The sequence below is a fragment of the Berghia stephanieae genome, chromosome 12 (genome assembly GCF_034508935.2).
Source record: "Berghia stephanieae isolate SIO BIC M18660-M18661 chromosome 12, UCSD_Bste_1.3, whole genome shotgun sequence".
Lineage (NCBI taxonomy): Eukaryota > Metazoa > Mollusca > Gastropoda > Nudibranchia > Aeolidiidae > Berghia > Berghia stephanieae.
Genome location: NC_088371.1, coordinates 42,084,128 through 42,105,487, shown reverse-complemented (window position 1 = coordinate 42,105,487; position 21,360 = coordinate 42,084,128). Strand labels below are relative to the sequence as shown.

At 36.8% G+C, this 21,360-nt stretch overlaps 2 protein-coding genes across 11 annotated transcripts in view; both read left to right on the top strand.

The window, feature by feature from the left end:
• LOC144957817 (pyruvate dehydrogenase (acetyl-transferring) kinase, mitochondrial-like) overlaps positions 1 to 20,763 on the top strand; it is an 82,651-nt gene extending 61,888 nt beyond the window's left edge. For all 10 annotated transcript variants that reach the window (XM_078889266.1, XM_078889264.1, XM_078889268.1 and 7 more), the window contains exons 8-12: positions 12,383 to 12,466; positions 13,953 to 14,032; positions 14,550 to 14,645; positions 16,920 to 17,144; positions 20,231 to 20,763. In XM_078889266.1, coding sequence (XP_078745392.1) covers positions 12,383 to 12,466; positions 13,953 to 14,032; positions 14,550 to 14,645; positions 16,920 to 17,144; positions 20,231 to 20,380 — 635 coding nt within the window. In that variant the 3' untranslated portion in view covers positions 20,381 to 20,763. The remainder of the gene's footprint in view (positions 1 to 12,382; positions 12,467 to 13,952; positions 14,033 to 14,549; positions 14,646 to 16,919; positions 17,145 to 20,230) is intronic.
• LOC144957816 (uncharacterized) lies at positions 1,732 to 8,371 on the top strand. The gene is made up of 2 exons (XM_078889263.1): positions 1,732 to 1,939; positions 3,813 to 8,371. Exons 1-2 carry the CDS (start codon positions 1,783 to 1,785, stop codon positions 5,825 to 5,827), a joined length of 2,172 nt encoding a protein of 723 aa, XP_078745389.1. The 5' UTR covers positions 1,732 to 1,782; the 3' UTR covers positions 5,828 to 8,371.
• Positions 20,764 to 21,360: the final 597 nt, after the last annotated feature.

Here is a 21,360-nt window from a genome sequence, read left to right as displayed (position 1 = left end):
ATTTAATGCTACAGTAGTGTGTCACCACTCTGTTAGAGTCGAAAGAGGGCGGGGCTCTGCAGTATGGGTTTGTGACGTCATCGGTGGCCATTAAATAGAAGAGGGGTGGGGCTGGTCATAATCTTGACAACAGGTTATAAATGACAGTTATAAAGAGAGACTGAGCGATATCCTTTGTTTTAGGATTAACAACTGTGCATTGTGACCAATGAGTTTGGTGAGAGCTTATTGTCTCTCATTAAGGCTAATCTCTTTAACTCTGACAAATGTTGAATTGTTGAGAAAAAAGATTGAAACTTCTTCCAATCTGAATAAGATATCGGCTTGCTTCATAGCTGCTTTTGGTTGACAAATCTACACGGGGCTGCCATATGGTTTTTGTTTCAATCAAATTGCTCTATATGTGGTTGACTAAGAATATTATTTACTGGTTTGAGTTGACAATAAATGTGTAAAATGTTGAAATAGTGGACAGGAAACTGAATTTCGGTTAATCCCAACATTTTCGATGATCCCAAGGTATTGCGATTATCCTAAGTGGACTGTACCTGAATCTTGAACGAAAAACTATCATATGGATATGATTATAGACAGATTGGTTTCTGGAATTATATTTCCGTCCTCCCTTGCCAACTCTGACGTTCTTGAAATTTAAAAGAAAATAGCCAGAAGGTTTCGGACTTAATTTTCTTTTTTTTTCCAAAGGACAATAGTCATAAGGTAAATAATTTTTTAAAAATCCTTTTACAGCATAAGATGGCATGATTTTATGTTTAAGAGTTTAGAGAAAAACTTGCACATGATAGTCTTCAGCTTTTTTTTGTTGTTTTTATTTTCTATATAGACTCCAACTCAGAGCCTGAAAGTGATGCAGAACAAAGTTCCATATCACATGATTCATTTGTGGTAAGTATGTACATTAAAATAAAATCATAACATTTGTATAGCGTTTATCCACAGTTGGCACCATGCTCAAAATGCTTCACATCACCATATTTTGTGGTGGACAAAACACATTTGCCACAAAAGATGAGACCTGCAGTCTGTTAGGCGCAATACAATATTTCAGGACAAGGACAACACTGTTTTACACCAGTGAGATCTCCTAGTTTTTTGTTGTTAAAAATTTTTCTTTGCAGTGGACTTCGCCAACAATAACACTATTTTAAACCTTCCTCGTTATATTTTGAAGTGATATTCATTGATGAGCCATTCACATTTGAAGTCGTTTGTTTTTTATTTGACAAAATGTGAAAATGATGCGTTTCCAGGAAAAATTAAAATAGCTTCTGTTGGGATTATACTTTTGATCTCGCATTTTGTCCAAATTCTCTTGCATCGTAATGTTTATCAACTTTTTTTGTTAACTATATTGCAGTTGCAAGGTTAGGAAGTTCATATTGTTGCAATGACAACCGTTTATATGTCCAGAATCGTAGTGATATAAAAAATTGTTTTGTAGTTGTTGGTCCTGGTGTAGGATTTAAAGAGTTGGTTAAAAACGGTTTACTGAAACCCTGGTTGGTGTATCTATATTTATCCAAGCACAGTTGAACATATTAAATACTTAGACAATATGTCTGCCTTTCTCAACTCTTTTTTATTATACTTGCATTATTAACCAGCTAATTGTTTAGTTGGATTATTAAACAATGGCTCTTCATGTTTATTGTCAACATGAATAAATTGATTGATCTGTCATCTTTTCCACAAAATATACAGGGTCCCGATTTTGTTGCTGACTCCGAGTCTGATTCCTCTACGTACTCTGTGAGGTACCCAATGCTGAGTACATCATTGTCTCTGGAACCTAGTGCTCATTCCCCAACTCAGTCAGAGCCTCATCCACAACTATCACAGACTGAACCTCGTTGCCAGTCTGGGACCCAGGTTCAACCCGAATGCTATACACTTGCAAACCAACGTGTTACGTGCAATGGTGAGTCATTTTTTTGTCATTCTTCTCCTTTGATATTTGTGGGATCAATTTTAATTTACCCATTCCTTTTAAAAGAAAACTTCCACCCCCTCCATGGTGCTGCATTTGTGTTATTGCATTTTTTTCTGTTTTGGCAGTGCTGCGTCGCAAAATACGCTACCATTTACATAACAAGCACAAATCCAAATTTGATAGGGTGGACATCTTAGAATCTGAAACCCCAATGTGTGAGTGATATCAGTGAAACCAGCCATAAAAATGTTCATGTTTATTTTATTGGGGGTTTTTTTGTCTGTAATAGACTTAAATTGCTTGTATTGTAAGTGTTAAAATGGTTTTTTTGTTACAACCCATCTATATATTAAAACTGTTTCTTTGTATTTCTATGATGCTTAAGGCTTTTTTTCACAGACCAGCTGGAAACTTAACGAGAATCAGAGTAGATAACATTTTTATTAATCTTGCAACCTAAACAGTATATGATGATTGGGAGCATTTAAAGAAAAGCACATTTTCTTTTTAATTTGTCGGTACTAAAATTATACTTTGATAATGTCTGCTGTGCTACAAACCCTTTTGACTTCCAGGTTCAATATTTTTCTTTATTCTAAAATTCTTGGGTGTCCTTTCAATGACAACTGAGATCATTAAAATTCAGCTCACAACATGATGTGTGTAGATTTGATGAAAACATATGTTCGAGTTGAGAAGCAGTGTTCACGAACTTGCTGATCGTTTTTACTAGCATTTATTTTCCTAACTTACCTGTGTCAATTAACAAAGGCAAGACTCAAATATTTTCTATCTGAACAGTGTGTTTGTTATTGAAATATTTCCGGCATATACATGTCATATTTCATTCCCACAAAATATAAATCAGGATTAAGTTGTCTGGGCATCAGCATCGTTCAGGCAGTTGGGGGAAGTCTTTAAGGAATTAATGAAGCCGATGCTCAACCGGTCTGGAGGACGTTTGATTGATGTCGGCTGTTTGTTCTGCCAGCCGGTGATGTTTTCTCACTCCCTCAATGACAAAGAAAGTCATTGTTATGACTATGAACTATAGTCTATTATTACTTTTGTTACTATATTAATTGTTACTTATTGCCGCTACTGTTATTTATTATTATTATTATTATTATTATTATTATTATTATGATATTGCCTTCATTGCATTCTATTACTATTATTGATATAATTAATTTCTGATTGTTGTAAATAATTTATGTGAATTGAATTTTGTCGATTGGCCAAGGGCCTACAATAAACTTAAATGAAATGTTAGTCTTTGGATAGGACTTGGGTCTATTCTTGATTGCTTTTCCGCCTGGGTCGAGTGAAGCATTTGGAGTAAATTTTGTTGCTCAACGTAAAAAACATGACGCTTACCATTCCGCTGATACTGATACCTCCAAGGGGTGGTTGGGGAAAAACCTAAAATTCTTTTGACATTCTGTCTGATTTTTCGCTGAAACAACAAAGGACAATCTATGTATTCAGATGAGACTTCAATGTGTTACTATTCCGATTTATGTTCATATTTTGATTATAATGAAGAGGGAACCCTGAACCCAGTGAAGTGGGTGGATTGATCTATTTATTTCTATTTCAAAACAAAAATATGGCGTCTTTTCACTGGATTTGTTATGTGGCAGAGGTCTCCACAAATCTAACATACCTCTTCCAAAGGAATAGATGGTAGAAAAGTATATAACAAGAAGGAATTATGACAGTTACTTGTCCAGGCCTTAAATATTTGGAATGCTATTCCTCTCTATCGCTGTCATGTAGCTGATGTGCATACGATCTGTCTATTGATTTATTTTCATAGTTCATAGCATGATGTGCTTTATTTTCTTCTTTTTTTTCCCAGAGAAATACAAAAAGCCAAGGAGACCCTGTCCATACTGTGGACAGTTGCAAACAAAACTCTCAAGGCATTTGATGAGGAAACACAAAGATGAGACAGAAGTTACAGAGGCCATGAAACAGCCTGTAAAGGAAAGGGATAGAACAATGGAGAATCTCAAGAAAAGGGGCATTTTTTATTCAAACACTAGAAACAATTCAATAGTTATGCGTGAGAGAGCACAAGGGTCACATGAAGTTGTTATGTGTGCTGGCTGTAAGGGGTTTTACTCTGGACGAAGGGTTTATGAACACAAAAAGAAATGTAGTACTGAGCATGCTCTGTGTACTGGGGTTGTAAAATTTTATCCCGTGGCTCCCAATGCAAGTAAAGAAATAAAGGAGAATATTCTTGACAAATTTCGGAATGATGAAGTGGGAAATTTGTGTCGATCAGACAAAGCTATAGTATTGTTAGGAACAAAATTGTGGAGTAAAAGTTCAAAGAAGGAGAGAAAAGTTATAATGAGTGATTTACGCATCTTAGGAAATTTGATTTTAAAAACTAGGAAGAGAACAAATCAACCTTCTTTCTCTGGAGAGGACGTGGTGAAGCGTTGTAACTTTAATGAAATATCGCAAACCATTTCTGAAATGACTTTGAAAGAGGATGGGACATTGAAAGCAGGCTTGAAGCTTTCAATTGGATTTATATTGAAAAAGTTAATTAATTTCTTAAAAGGGGAATATATAATGCAAAACAAAATGGAAGAATCCGCAGAGATAGATTTGTTCAAAGCTGTCCTGGATTATAATTGGGATAGTATTTTTTTTACAGCCAGAGTTCAATGTGAAGCAAAGAGAACAAATTTGAGAAAACCCAAAGAGATGCCATTAGAGAATGATATAAAGAAGCTACGGCAATTTATTACTGAAGAGATGGTCCGTATTTGTGAGGATGATTATCAATTATTTGATTCACATATGTTTGTTAGGCTTCGCAATGTCATCGTAGCTAGGCTTACAATGTTTAATGCGAGGAGAGGCGGAGAACCCGCAAGGATGTTGTTAAAAGACTGGAATGATGCAGATTCAGGTGTATGGGTTGATCCCCAGCTTGTACAACATGTCACTGATCCTCTGGAAAAAGCGTTACTTGAGAAGTATAAGCTGGCCTATCAGTCTGGAAAGGGAAGCAAGATGTTGGTCCCTGTGTTGATACCCAATGACACAATTCAGCCTTTAAGGAAACTTGCACAGGAGCGTAAAGCTGTTGATATTTCAGACAACCCATTTCTTTTTCCAAATACAGGAATATCCAAAGATCATGTAAGTGGTTACATTGCCATCAAATATGTCACTTCCTTAGTAAAGGATTTAGAGAAACCCCAGTTGTTAATAGCTGATAAATTCAGGCACCGAGCTTCGACATTATTTGCCTTACTTGATGTCCCACAACACGAGAGAGATGTCTTCTATCGACATATGGGACACAGTGAATCAATCAATCAAAACATTTATCAGTGTCCACTTGCAATACGAGAAATAACAGAAGTTGGTCATTTTTTGGGTCAAATTGATAACTCAGCATCGGTCACTGGGGAAGGAAATTGTAACATTGAAACAAATGACTTTGTAGTGAATAGAGACTCAAATGCAAATTTTGGAACATCCATAGTAACAGCTGCAAATCAAGAAGAAATATTTGATGGTGAAGCAGGAGTGCCAAATCAGCTTACGTGTTCTTCAAAACAAACTGAACCCAAGAGGAATTCAAGCAAAAATCGGAGATACATGTCATGGTCAGATGAGGATACAGATAGAGTCAAGTCATATTTTAAAAACTTTGTCGAAGATGTTTCAGCACATGGTTCAAGGGGATCATTACCTAGAAAGTCTGAAATTATTCTGTTCTTAAAACACCACAGGGTATTTTCACAAAAAGGAATCCCTGAAGGTACACTAATTAGTTTGGTGAAGACAAAGATTTTTAATGAAAGAAATAAATATAGAAGGGAAAGAGCGTTTCAATCGGTGTAATGACAATCATGAATTTGATTTGTATTACATTCATTGTATTGTATAGTGTTATTGACATATTTTGGGGGTTTACAAAAACGTTTTATCTTTATATAGTACAATCTGTTCATCATTGCAATATCCTTTTTTATATTATATGAACATTCATTTGCTCAGCTTGAGAGACAAATGCTTTGTAGAACCATAGCTGTCAACCGTTCTGTTAAAAACGGATTTGTTCCGTATTTGACTTCCTGAGTCAGTAAGTGCTTATTTTTAGTTCAAAATCCGTATTTTGTAATTTTTGACTAATTTGTGGTAAAAAAGCCATGTGAGCCTAATGAATTATTATTATTGATCCATTATTATTACTATTACTACTACTACTATTGTTGTTATTATTATTATCATTATTATTGGTGTCCAGTGAGAGCATAATCTCCATTTGTGTAGCTCTTTAATTTGAATTATGCCTCTATCATAAATGATTTTCAACAATTAAAAAAGTTCCATTCGTTTATATGACGCCTGTATTTTACTCAAACCTTTCATAATGTATTGGAGATTTGCATAGGATATGGATGTTAGCCTCGATATACTTTGAATATTCTAAGACAGTATTGATACTTTCACTATTTGTTACAAATATTATTTTAATTAAGAATAAAATTAAATCCACCTTTTTGATTGGAAGGTATTCAATAAGAAAATCAATTGCTTATATTGATTAAAGATGACAATGATTATTTCCCTTTATTAATTTATGAAATATATAAATTTAATCCCTTTAAAAACATCTTCATCTGATTTTAATTTTTTTTTTTCAAGCAAGCTTTTGTAACGGTTTAGGTTCAAGAAAAATAAGTATACTCCATTTTTAGGTGTGTTTATCTTGTCAAAGTAAAGAAGTAGGAATTCTCTAATATTTAGAGGTGCATTTTACTATAACTACTATTATAGTATACTACTTACAGACCATTATGTTGCATGAAAGAAAACATATATGCAATCGTCTACTTTTTATCTGAACTCACCTAATTTTTACCCCAAAACGCCCTCTCAAGTGATGTACCAGGTTGGTAGTTATGCATTTCTAACCATCTTAAGTTATTTCATTTATTTTACAATTGTGCTTCTTGTGTATTGGTCCTTATCAAAGTTGAGGCAGTTGAATTCTTTCTTTATATTGTCCGTTCTGAATTTTGATCTCATTGTGGAAAGCTCCCATAGCGGGCAGGGAGGTACACACTGTGTCTTCTATCCCCTTATATCTGTTTTCCAACATGCTTTCAGTCTTTGTCTTGGAATGAGATTACTTGTTTTTTTCCTGGCCCTCGCCGGAGTCCTAGCTGGGAGGGAAGCAGTCAAATGCATATTTATTGTTTTGGGAGATGATATTTTTTTCCTTGTAAATCATCTCTCTGTTATGTATTATTACTATATTTGTTATTTTTTAATGTATAATGTAAGCATTTGAGTGTGTTCCTCTTTGTTGGATTTTGTTCTTGTGTCCGGATAAGACTTATAGGTGATCTCAAACTAAGTACATTGGTGATACGCTCTTGGAATCTACATCTGATCCCTATTTGTTCCCAGTTCCCCTATGTCTTACTTTCTCTTGGATGCTTCAACTGTAATTCTAGAACTTTTTACTATCCAATTTTCTTCCTTTTTACTGGCGCTGATATAACCTAAATGTGTTGCAAGCGCCGTAAAACCCTTAAAAACAAAACAACAATCATTGTGGAAAGTGTCATTTTAACGATTCAAATGTGCTGGTACTAAACCCGATAATTGAGCAACATTTGGACTAGCCTCTGTCATCTCAAACTTGTTAGTGTTAGTAATAGTAATTAAAAAGGCTGACTTTTATATGTTGCGATTCGATGAAGGGGGGGGGGGGGGGGGGGGCTTCGGCACACATCGTCCCTCATCCCGGGCCAAATGAGCGTTCCTTATTTTATTTTTGAAAAGTTGGCAGCTATGTAGAACTATCTGAAAGAATCAGATATGGCAGAATAAAAAGTCTTTCTACTAACCCTAACTTAATTGGCCAATGTAGCTTTATGTTCAGCATTTTCTAGATACCTAATGTAAAATTTCACTATTCTTTTTATGATAATTTTAAGAGTTGCAATCTTTAGAGGCGACTGTCAAGAAATGACACCTCTGTGCATTTAATTTCATTCTTTCTTTATCCCCTCATCCTTAATCAGAATAATAATAATTAATAATGAAAAAAATGCAGCAACGACAGCTTAGAACGGCATAAAGTGCTTAAGAATTATTTTTTTTTGCATTAAACTTTATTCAAACGATTTTCAACACTTTTGCTTCACAGTTTATGCTTTTTAACAAATGCAATTAAGCAACTTACCAGCAACAACATATTGGTTTGTTATCATTTGAGGGTTTTATCAGTAAAACTGTTTCTATCCTTTTATGTTGCACTGTACACATAGCAAACTTCATGCTTTTATTTGGTGACCAAAGACTTATGTGATACAGTGGATGAATGTTTGTGATGGCTTTTGGAACTGAAATAAACCTGCAATATGATTTGTAGACTTCTATCGTTATGTATCATTTTTCGGTCAAATGTAAATGTAATTTTACACGAGCTTGATGTATCATAAAACCCACAATGAGCTCAACGTGCAGCTGGTAGTACATTTATATGGACACGAACAGAACAACGTTGTTACAATTCAGTAACGTACTCCAATTAACACAAGTGAGACTGTAAATGAGACTTTTACAATGACTCTGCATCGCCACAAATATAGATTCGAACCCTGGCAACTCGGGCGTCAGACGAACTGTCTACCACGAAACCAAAGCAAGCATTGTGCAAGTTAAAGTGAATGAGATGTTGATTGAAGCCGTTCATTGTGTCCATCAGATCTGCTGTCCTATCCATCCAACTCCATTCACTGGGTGGGGTTCCCGACTTCCCATAATGGGCAGGGACGTACTCGTTGCGTCTTCTATCCCCCTATGTCTGTTTTCCAACTTGTTTTCTGTCTTTGTCTCGGGATGGGATTACTTGGTTTTGTCCAGGACCTGGCTGGGAGGGAAACAGTCAAATGTATAGTTCGAGTTTTGGGAGATTATATTTTTCCCTTGTAAATCATCTGTCTGTTATGCTCTTTATTGTTTTGTTTACATATTATTTATGCTTTGTAAACATTTGAGTGTATCCCTCTTTGTTGGGACCTGTGCTTGTGTCTGAATGAGACGTTTAGGTGATCTCAAACTAAGTACTTTGATAGTGGGCTCTTGGAATCTACTGTTTCCTATTTGAAACAAATCCCCTTTGCCTTACTTTTTCTTGGGTGCTCTAATTGTAGTTCCAGAACTTTTTACTATCCCATTTTCTTCCTTTTTACTGGCGCTGATATGACCTTAATGTGTTGCAAGCGCCGTAAAACCCTTAAAAACAAAACAAAACAAACCAAGTCCATTCAGTGGTATACAACAACAACAAATAAACTCCTCTGCCTGGTCCCTTCTATCTCTGATCTTAACCTGGGTCGTCAGGTTTCTAAAGGGGTCGGGGACTGCAAAAACAATGGCGCACGGAGCAACTGGGAATATTTTTTGCCGTGTTTGAGTCCCAGGTTATTTCCCTGAGCGCCCCTTCTGAGGGATGGACCTTCCCAGGAGTTAGTAAATGCGTTGCTCGGCCACTTCACTCTACGCACACTGGGACTGGGATAAGCTTCGACACTATGGCCATGAAGCTCTTAATCTTAAGGACTTACTTTATTTTAGACAATTTGGTGGTAGCTCACTTGAAAATGCACTCTTAGGTATACACATATATAAACATATACTGGGCTCCCTAAAAGGGTTTTTTAATGTGGTCTCCCTAAAAACATGTTTTTACCAAATGTCTCCTTAAAGCTACAGAAACACTTAGTAAAACATTAGGGGGACCGAGTAATTTTCTATATACCATTGTGATCATCAAGCATCAGAATTGTGTTCATAAATCATTGTAGGGAATCAAACTATACTCATTTGAACAAAGATTGAACAGTTTAATCAATTTGAACAAGACATATGCTTGGTCCTCCAATTGGTGCATTTCACAGTGGTCACCTTAATAGTGGATTGATACTTATATATATATATATATATATATATATATATATATATATATATATATATATATATATTATATATATATATATATATATATATATATATATATATATATATATATATTATTTTAATATTTACCACAATGTTTGAGACAGTTTACATTAATGTTTCAGGCCTAATTGGCCATCGTCAGGACTGAGTTGGTTTGTTGACTGTTGTTGTTTGTTGAAGAGGTTCCGGTTTGTAGTTGATTAACAAGAACTTCCGGCGATGTGGACACGTACCGTACATCTCATTTTTCGTACCATATTTGTATCAAACACGATTCAATATATATATATATATATGTGATTGAGGGGAGTTAGCTGGAACCACGTAGAGTGCTCGACAAATTCTTGAAGCGAATTATTAACCATTGGTTCCCACCTCGTTTTTTTTAAAAAAACATATTCTCCTACAACGTTGTTTCCTCCAGAGTTCCTGGAGTCGTCAGTGTAGTTGATTTGTCTGGGAGGAATGTTAATTATTATTATTATTATTATTATTATTATTATTATTATTATTATTATTATTATTATTATTATTATTATTATTATTTGTTATTATTATTATTTGTTATTATTATTATTATTATTATTATTATTATTATTATTATTATTATTATTATTATTATTATTATTATTATTATTATTATTATTATTATTATTATTATTATTATTATTATTTAGCAATGACTATCCCGCACAAATCTTTGGGCCTCATTTTCGCTCACGAAGTGCCCAAATTCGCGACAAAATATGGGACGAAGCCGTTCCGTACATGCTATTTTAAAAAAATAATTACAACGCTGTTTATCGATGAATTTGACTGAAAGTTGGCACACAGTTAGAAAAGAGGTCATTTTAGATTATGTCAAGCGACAAAACTCGTACGATTACCAGAAGACCGTTAAAAATAGATTTTTACTCTTTGGAGTACAATATTTCTAAAACTACAAAGAGGAGAGATTTTGTCGCTCACAAGGTTATATATGCACATTTCTTCTATTTATATTTCAAATTTCATTGGATGATGATAAGTACTTTTCCCGTATTCTCACAAAACATCAACCCAATTTGCATTTCAATGAGTGAAAATATGGAGACGGCCATTTTGCTCCACCATCGCGCGACCCGAAAATGACGTGAGCGAGGCAAGGCTGCCAGATGGCCAGACTATAACCTGACCAAATTCGACTTCAAAAGTGGCTAAATAGAAAATCATATGGCTTTCACTATTAAGACTAGCCCACTTAAAATGAACTAAATTTTAACAAACAGAAAATTGAATAGACCAGGATAAATGTCACTGAGACAAAAATAGATGAATAAAATTTAATAAAAGAAACAAAATTATATATTTGGCCACAAACGTGGCCATCTGGCAATCTTGTTCGCGACGGATGACCGATGACACAAATCCTCGCGCTTTTTTTCTAATTAAGGCATTGTTTCATTGTTATGTCATATGGATAGTAGATTAACTCTCTCTTCTCTCTCTCTCTCTCTCTCTCTCTCTCTCCCCTCTCTCTCTCTCTCTCTCTCTCTCTCTCTCTCTCTCTCTCTCTCTCTCTCTTCTCTCTCTCTAATAAATACTAGAAATAACATAAGCCATGGTCTCACTGGACTGGTTGATAATAATTTAGCAGGCATTTTTCGTGTCATTTGTATGGGTTGTAGACACAAAATTGCACTTCGGAAAAGTTCCAAATGATCAATATTTTGTATATTTTAAAACAAATTTATAGTTGACCCTAGCCATACAGCTCTAAAACTATACAAGTTAGAACTCTTCTGATGACTTCATCATATTTTCTGATAATTTTGCCATAAAATTGCAAAGTTTTAATATCTAATTCCATGTATTAAGCGAGATACAGCCACAAACCAGAATAAAACGCAGAAAAAGCGTCCCATATTTTCGGTATTTTTTTCTCTTTGTGAGTCATCCAAATAAATGACACATTTGAAACTGCATAACTTTGTTATATATTAATGGATTTTCAAAATTCAAATAGACTTTTACTCAGTGGAGATAGGACTTTGATTTAAGAGTAGTATTTCCTACAAAAATAGAAAACAAAAATTTTCATAGTCATTGCTATATTATTATTATTATTATTATTATTATTATTATGATTATTATTATTATTATTATTATTATTATTAATATTATTATTGTTATTATTATTATTATTATTATTATTATTATTATTATTATTATTATTATTATTATTATTATTATTATTATTATTGTTATTGTTATTGTTATTATTATTATTATTATTATTATTATTATTATTATTATTATTATTATTATTATTATTATTATTATTATTATCACCACCACTGCCACAATCGTCATCATCATCATCATCATCATCATCATCACCATTCATTACCATCGTTGTTATTTTTCATCCCTTACCAGATGCCTATGAGAATGCTCGGTTTCTGTGTGAGCAATATTACCTGACGGCCCCACAACTCGATCTGACTATCAAGAACTCATCTTGTAAGTAGAAAAAAAAAAACAACCCTAAAAATTAAAAATGTCTCAAGGTATTAAACGGTCATGCACCCTCAACTCACGTTGACGGAAAGTGATGCCAAAATACTGGTTCTACTCTCCTTGGAAGTGTGCGGCTATGTGGTCTTGTGGTATGACACTCGCTTTCTGACCGGTAGGTCCTGGGTTTGAGTCTCATTCTGCGCATAGTTGAACCCTTGGAAAAGGCTCTTTACTCACGTTCTCTCACTATACTCAGGTGTAAAATGAGTACCTGGCCGTTAACAGTGTTATCTCTGTCCGAAAAAAATTGTAATATCGCCTAACAAGCGTCATGTCCCTTGCCTACATGTTAAGTGTTGCTGTTGGCCAGGGACCCCTTGTAAAGCATTTTGAGCACGTTTAGTGGATATTGCGCTATATAAATGCTCTAGTTTTTTTTTAAGTCATCCCTCTAGAGAACTGGAGACATTCATTGTGCAAACTGATCTTCTGGTATCAGAGTGATGGCATGATGTGGTAGTGGCGTAGTTTTGTTTATTCATCTTAACTACGCCACTACCATGTCATCTCATTCATCTGTGGTGTTTCAATCATCCTGTTTTGTTGATAAAGGGGAAACCCGAAACGTTCATTTGATCTGTTTTTGTAATTAAATTGAAGCTTACATTCAACTTCACGTTATTATTTATTTCTTCGAGCTTCGAGCAGCAACATTTACACTCATTTTGAACATGAGAATAAGAATCTATTCAGGAAATGTTTGTTCTAAAAATCCATAGATCTTCTCAAATGCTTATTTATTCCCAATTATTCCAAATGTTATTTTCATGTCAGATGTAAAGCCATGACAAAGTTGTTTGAATATTAAAAGTAGCCCTTCAGATTTCCAAAGTACTTTCCACCAGTTCTTGCAGATCCAGCTACCCAGTCACTGCTGAGTGAGTGTGGACAGGGGGGAGGGATCCGAAAAAAAAAATCTCGTCTGCTGCACCCGGGATTGATCTCGGTCCCTTTGAACGTGAAATGAGTGCTCTACCAACTGAGCCATCAGGACCTCCTTCTACTGGCCTGTGCTGTAACGTAAATATTTTGTTGAGCTGCTGATAATTATACTGTTAATTAAAATTAAAATGAGCTTTTATATAGCGCAATATCCACTAAATGTGCTCAAAGCGCTTTACAAGGGGTCCCTGGTCAACAGCAACATTAAACATGTAGGACGGGACATGACTCCTATTAGGGGATATTTACAATTTTTCGGACAAAGACAACGGTGTTAACGAGCAGGTACTCATTTTACACCTGAGTACGGTGAGAGAATGTGAGTAAAGAGTCTTTTCCAAGGACTCAACTATGCGCCGAGCGCTAGGCTCGAAACCAGGACCTTCCGATCCAAAAGTGAGTATCATACCACTGGACCACATAGTCGCAGATAGGTTTTCTTCAGACTATATTTTTGACACGATGTTAATTTTCATGACTTTCTCAGTCCAAGACAATGCCAATGAGCCAGTACAAATTGTGTACGTGCCCTCTCATCTCTACCACATGCTCTTTGAACTGTTTAAGGTAAGGATTTTACTTGATTTTCTTGGATGAGAAGTGAAGTCGTCGAGTTATTAAAGAGAGAGAGTACGACGAATGGAGTAAAAAAAATAATTTGTTCTTAACTCTGTCATTTTAATATATAAATGTAATTTCTCTCTACACCTACTTAACTCACTCAATCCGAGAGATTTTTGCTACTTTTCAAAATTGGAAAAATGTATTAAAAATGGGCATTTACATAGATAGTTTTATTTTACTACCATTAACATGTAAAAACTAAAAATATTAGCTTTGATATACGCCTATAATTTGTCTCAGAAAAATGTAATAAATAGGCATGGGGTAAAAGTAACCCCTGGTAAACTATGGATATAGTCGGTGTTAGGGTTGAGTGAGTTAAATCTTGTATTTTAATTAAATGCCAATATTTTAAGAACGGGCTAAGGTCAAGCAAAGTATTGTACTTGTCTGTGCTATTTATATATTTATATATTTATTTATTTATTTATTTATTTTATTTTTTTTTTGTATTTCCCAGAATGCCATGAGAGCTGTGGTGGAACACCACCCAGAACATTCCATTCCATCTCTCAATGTAATGATTGTGAAGGGACAGGAGGATCTTACCATCAAGGTGATTAACAAACAAAATTCAGCTTTCATATAGCGCAATATCCAATAAACGTGCTGTGCTCAAAAGATTTACAAGGGGTCTCAAGCCAGCAGCAACACTTAACATGCAGGACGAGGCTTAGACAATTTTACAATTTTTTGTTTGTTTTAGACACAGACAACACTGTTATTGGCCAGGTACTCATTTTACACCTGAGTACGGTGAGAGAATGTGAGTAGAGAGCCTTTTCCAAGGAATCAACTATGCGCTGCTTGGGACTCGAAACCAGGACACTCCGATCGGAATGCGAGTATCGTACGACAAGACCACGTAGTCACACAAAACTACAGACATACCATTCAATATGATTTCTTACATTTTGATACGATGTGAGGTGTAATAAATGATGATATAAAAATGTGTACCAAGATGTACGAAATGCAAAATTTATATATTTTTTTTAAAAATCAGGATTTGTAACAGAAGAAGGAAAATTGATAAAAATGGAAGAGTTAAAGTTGTGTTGTTAAATAATAAAGTCTCCAGCTTGATGTAAAAAAAATAAAAAATTGAGCTTTTATATAGCGCAATATCCACTAAATGTGCTCAAAGCGCTTTACAAGGGGTCCCTGGTCAACAGCAACATTTAACATGTAGGACGGGACATGACGCCTGTTAGGCGATATTACAATTTTTGGACAAAGACAACGCTGATAACGGCCAGGTACTCATTTTACACCTGAGTACGGTGAGAGAATGAGTAAAGAGCCTTTTCCAAGGACTCAACTATGCGCCGAGCGCGAGGCTCGAACCCAGGACCTTCCGATCCGAACGCGAGTGTCATACCACTAGACCACATAGCCGCACGATGTAATCCCGAATAGCGTTTCCAGATGATTGCCAAAGGAATCACAGGGTTTTCCTTTCCTCCATCAAGCTATGTGGTCCAGTAGTATGACACTCGCTTTTGGATCGGAAGGTCCTGAGTTCGAGCCTCGCTCGGCGCATAGTTGAGTCCATGGAGAAGGCTCTTTACTCATATTCTCTCACCGTACTCAGGTGTAAAATGAGTACCTGGCCGTTAACAGCATTGTCTCTGTCCGAAAAAAATTGTAATATGACCTAACAGGTGTCATGTACTGTCCTACATGTTAAAAGTTGTTGTTGACCAGGGACCCCTTGTAAAGCGCTTTGAGCACGTTTAGTGGATATTGCCCTATATAAAAGCTGAATTTTTTTTTTCCAGTGAATATTAAGTTTGGATTTTGAATTGTTGTTGATGTTGAAAATATGATTTTTAGGGGGAAAATCTGAGAAAACCAGACTAAATATGATTCTTTTTGTTTTTGTTTTTTTGTTGTTTTTTGTGTGGTTATTTCCAGTTATTGCGATTGGTCACTTAGACACACACTCCTGAGAATCATAAGGTCTGATCAAATATATAAGCAAAGTTATGAACTTCTCGGTTTTCAGGATTAGATTTAAAGATCAAACTGAATTTCAAGTTAAGAGAATGATAAGCTTGGAAAGCGATCGTTTTGTATGATGGGCGTAAAACAAAAGAAAAAAAAATCCCTTCAACCAATGGTGTGATATTGACTGCAATCATCTAATAGGACTTTTAAAGATTCCATCCAACCCCCAGACTAATAGGACTTTTAAAGATTCCATCCAACCCACAGACTAATAGGACTTTTAAAGATTCCATCCAACCTCCCAAACTAATAGGACTTTTAAAGATTCCATCCAACCCACAGACTAATAGGACTTTTAAAGATTCCATCCAACCTCCCAAACTAATAGGACTTTTAAAGATTCCATCCAACCCCCAGACTAATAGGACTTTTAAAAGTTTCTATCCAACCTCCCAAACTAATAGGACTTTTAAAAATTCCATCCAACCCCCAGACTAATAGGACTTTTAAAATTTTCTATCCAACCTCCCAAACTAATAGGACTTAAAACAATTTCTCTCCAACCCCCAGACTAATAGGACTTTTAAAAGTTTCTATCCAACCTCCCAAACTAATAGGACTTAAAACAATTTCTATCCAACCCCCAGACTAATAGGACTTTTAAAAGTTTCTATCCAACCTCCCAAACTAATAGGACTTAAAACAATTTCTATCCAACCCCCAGACTAATAGGACTTTTAAAAGTTTCTATCCAACCTCCCAAACTAATAGGACTTAAAACAATTTCTATCCAACCCCCAGACTAATAGGACTTTTAAAAGTTTCTATCCAACCTCCCAAACTAATAGGACTTAAAACAATTTCTATCCAACCCCCCCAGATATCTGACCAAGGCGGTGGTATACCCCGTTCCAAGCTGGATCTACTGTTCCAGTACATGTACAGCACGGCCCCCCAACCAGCTCGATCTGACATTGCCTCGGCCCCCCTTGCTGGCTACGGATACGGCCTACCTCTGTCTCGACTCTATGCCCGCTACTTCCAAGGCGACATCGTCCTGAACTCTTACGAGGGCTTTGGCACGGATGCCATTGTGTATTTGAAGGTAAGGATGTTTACATTAACGTTTCCACCAATAGTCAGCATTAATTTTCAATAAGATTTTATCACTTTAACCCTCTCCACACCAACTATAGGAAAATCGTCACATTCGTTACAATACAACCAACATTTTTCTTATTCAAATTTCTTTTGTACATCGTAAAATTTAAAGAAAATAAACAGTGTGTTGTAGAGCATGTTTTGCTAAAGAAATTATTTATCACAAGAACTTTACTGCTATTGTGTTAGATTGGTAAAAAATCTATTTTTGTGTGAGTTGGGTGTGACGTTTTGGGGAAATTCCCGACAATGGCCGGTGAGGAGAAAGTTAATGTCCGATTATATGTATTGGAGGGGGTCCCGAGAACTCAGTTGGCAGAGCACTAACTTCACACGCAAAGGAACCAAGATCGATCCCGGGTGCAGTCGGGAAATTCCTGAAAATGGCCGGTGAGGAGAAAGTTAATGTCCGATTATATGTATTGGAGGGGGTCCCGAGAACTCAGTTGGCAGAGCACTAACTTCACACGCAAAGGAACCAAGATCGATCCCGGGGGCAGTCGGGAAATTCCCGACAATGGCCGGTGAGGAGAAAGTTAATGTCCGATTATATGTATTGGAGGGGGTCCCGAGAACTCAGTTGGCAGAGCACTAACTTCACACGCAAAGGAACCAAGATCGATCCCGGGGGCAGTCGGGAAATTCCTGAAAATGGCCGGTGAGGAGAAAGTTAATGTCCGATTATATGTATTGGAGGGGGTCCCGAGAACTCAGTTGGCAGAGCACTAACTTCACACGCAAAGGAACCAAGATCGATCCCGGGTGCAGTCGGGAAAATCCTGACAATGGCTGGTGAGGAGAAAGTTAATGTCCGATTATATGTATTGGAGGGGGTCCCGAGAACTCAGTTGGCAGAGCACTAACTTCACACGCAAAGGAACCAAGATCGATCCCGGGGGCAGTCGGGAAATTCCCGACAATGGCCGGTGAGGAGAAAGTTAATGTCCGATTATATGTATTGGAGGGGTCCCGAGAACTCAGTTGGCAGAGCACTAACTTCACACGCAAAGGAACCAAGATCGATCCTGGGGGCAGTCGAGAAATTCCTGAAAATGGCTGGTGAGGAGAAAGTTAATGTCCGATTATATGTATTGGAGGGGGTCCCGAGAACTCAGTTGGCAGAGCACTAACTTCACACGCAAAGGAACCAAGATCGATCCCGGGTGCAGTCGGGAAAATCCTGAAAATGGCTGGTAAGGAGAAAGTTAATGTCCGATTATATGTATTGGAGGGGGTCCCGAGAACTCAGTTGGCAGAGCACTAACTTCACACGCAAAGGAACCAAGATCGATCCTGGGGGCAGTCGGGAAATTCCTGAAAATGGCTGGTAAGGAGAAAGTTAATGTCCGATTATATGTATTGGAGGGGGTCCCGAGAACTCAGTTGGCAGAGCACTAACTTCACACGCAAAGGAACCAAGATCGATCCTGGGGGCAGTCGGGAAATTCCTGAAAATGGCTGGTAAGGAGAAAGTTAATGTCCGATTATATGTATTGGAGGGGGTCCCGAGAACTCAGTTGGCAGAGCACTAACTTCACACGCAAAGGAACCAAGATCGATCCCGGGTGCAGTCGGGAAATTCCTGAAAATGGCTGGTGAGGAGAAAGTTAATGTCCGATTATATGTATTGGAGGGGGTCCCGAGAACTCAGTTGGTAGAGCACTAACTTCACACGCAAAGGAACCAAGATCGATCCCGGGTGCAGTCGGGAAATTCCTGAAAATGGCTGGTGAGGAGAAAGTTAATGTCCGATTATATGTATTGGAGGGGGTCCCGAGAACTCAGTTGGCAGAGCACTAACTTCACACGCAAAGGAACCAAGATCGATCCTGGGGGCAGTCGGGAAAATCCTGAAAATGGCCGATGAGGAGAAAGTTAATGTCCGATTATATGTATTGGAGGGGGTCCCGAGAACTCAGTTGGCAGAGCACTAACTTCACACGCAAAGGAACCAAGATCGATCCTGGGGGCAGTCGGGAAATTCCTGAAAATGGCTGGTAAGGAGAAAGTTAATGTCCGATTATATGTATTGGAGGGGGTCCCGAGAACTCAGTTGGCAGAGCACTAACTTCACACGCAAAGGAACCAAGATCGATCCCGGGTGCAGTCGGGAAATTCCTGAAAATGGCCGATGAGGAGAAAAAGGTATCAAGTTCTGAAATTGGAAAGAAAATGTCGTAATTCTAAAAATAGTTCGTAGTGCCAGGCAGGTCGTTAGATGGAAACTGGAGGCAGCAGAAATCTGGTTTCTTAGAAGGATGTTTGAATCCCATGGACAGAGAAGAAAACTAATGAAGAAGTACTAGAGCAAGCTGAAACTAAAAGGTTACTAATTCGTACAATAAGAAAAAGACAGCGGGTGGTTGGATGGGAGCATCACCCTTGAATCATATACCTATGATGTTCGCATGGGTGTACGATCCGATAGTGATGTCGTTGCTTCTTCTCTTTACTAGCCTATCCTGCTTCTTTGGTTTGTGATTGTATTTTTGACAGGGGATATTTTTTTTTCTGTAAATCTTCTGCCTGTTTGTTCTTGGTTATTTATACTTTAGGTTATGATTTTGATTTACATTTGTACTATTTTTGTTAGATTGCTTGTTTTTTTGTTTCAGCGGTCTCTCATATAACCTCAATTGTGTTGGAAGAGACCTGAAGCAACAAACAAACAAAAACAAAAAAGACAAATGCAATTTTTAGAGCACCTAAATCGACATAAATGTATTGGACATCTTGCTCTCACAGGAAAGATAGAAGGTTAAAAGAGTAAAGGTAGACCAAGAAAAACATATTTGAATAGTTTGAACAGCTGGGTGACAAAGAAAGAGAAGAGTAATATTAGTTATCTGATTAGAGAGATGAATGGCGTACCATGATCACCGATGTCTGGCACAGACTTGGTACTTGAAGAAGAAGGCAGATCTGCTCTTGTGACCATGTAGATTGTTTGTGAGACATGAGATCTGATCCTGCAGTTGTTTGGCCCATTGAACTAAAACAAAGCTCACGTTTTTTTTTTTTCTTCTCTAGGTCTTGTCCAACGAAGCCAATGAAATGATCCCTGTGTACAACAAGACAGCTTCTAAAGTGTACAACCGAGACATTGCAGTCAACGACTGGTCCTTTCCCTGGCAAACAGGAACCAGATCCATGTCTAGCTACACACATCATCGGAGGTAGTTGAAATGAAAGGCAATGGCAGAGGACGGGAGGGGAGAAAATGTTTTGTGATATTGGAAAGCTGAGCAACTAATTGTTACATGGAGGAGCATTTGAGGAGGTTAGGATCAAAAGATACTAAGTGAATATTCACAATTCAAAGGAAACTGCAATTTTATGTCATCTATTTAGTGGTTTAAAGAGGGAAATGCGTGTCTTGTTTGCCTCGTAGTACATACAACGCCCCCGGAGAGTTCTGACACTTAAATTTTCTCTGGTCAGTTTAAAAGTTTAAAATAAACAAAAATCAATATAACAGCTTCAAAAAGGAACTAAATTATACCAAACACGGAATGTTTCATGTTCAAACCCCTTCTTCAGCCAACAACAAAAAACAATAAAAACATAAATACATTACTAAAAAAAACCCCCAAAAAACAGATCGACGACTTTGCCACGCTGATGTCGCAAGACTCTTCCCAAAATGCTGTCTCGCCAATACTCATTACAGCAACTGGCAATTTGATATTCCCACGGATGAATATATTTTGCAACCCCACAGAACTACAACCTTCCCTTGTGCTGTGATAAAATACGATTCTCCCTGGTCAATGACTTGGGAGTGATGAATGAGATGGAACTGTAACGACGCTTTGTTGAATGAAATAGTTATTTAGTCGTCTTATATTTAGACCTGTAAATTCTCAGTCAATTAACTGAAATCAGTCAATTCGTCAAATTCAAATATTTTCAAGCGAGCTTGATGTTTACTATTCATTTCAATTTTTTGGATTTTTCCGCTACGACTACGACGAATTACGAAGAGTTTCAGTCAATTTTTATAGAGCTCATTTACAGGTCTACTTATACGAATAACATTTAATGTTTTATTTCTATATGAGCTGCAGCATGATTGGGCTTTTAGATTACATATTTTATTCCTGTGGGTGCCGATGTAGGTAATTATTATAAAACATAAAATGATATTGTAATGTGGTGAA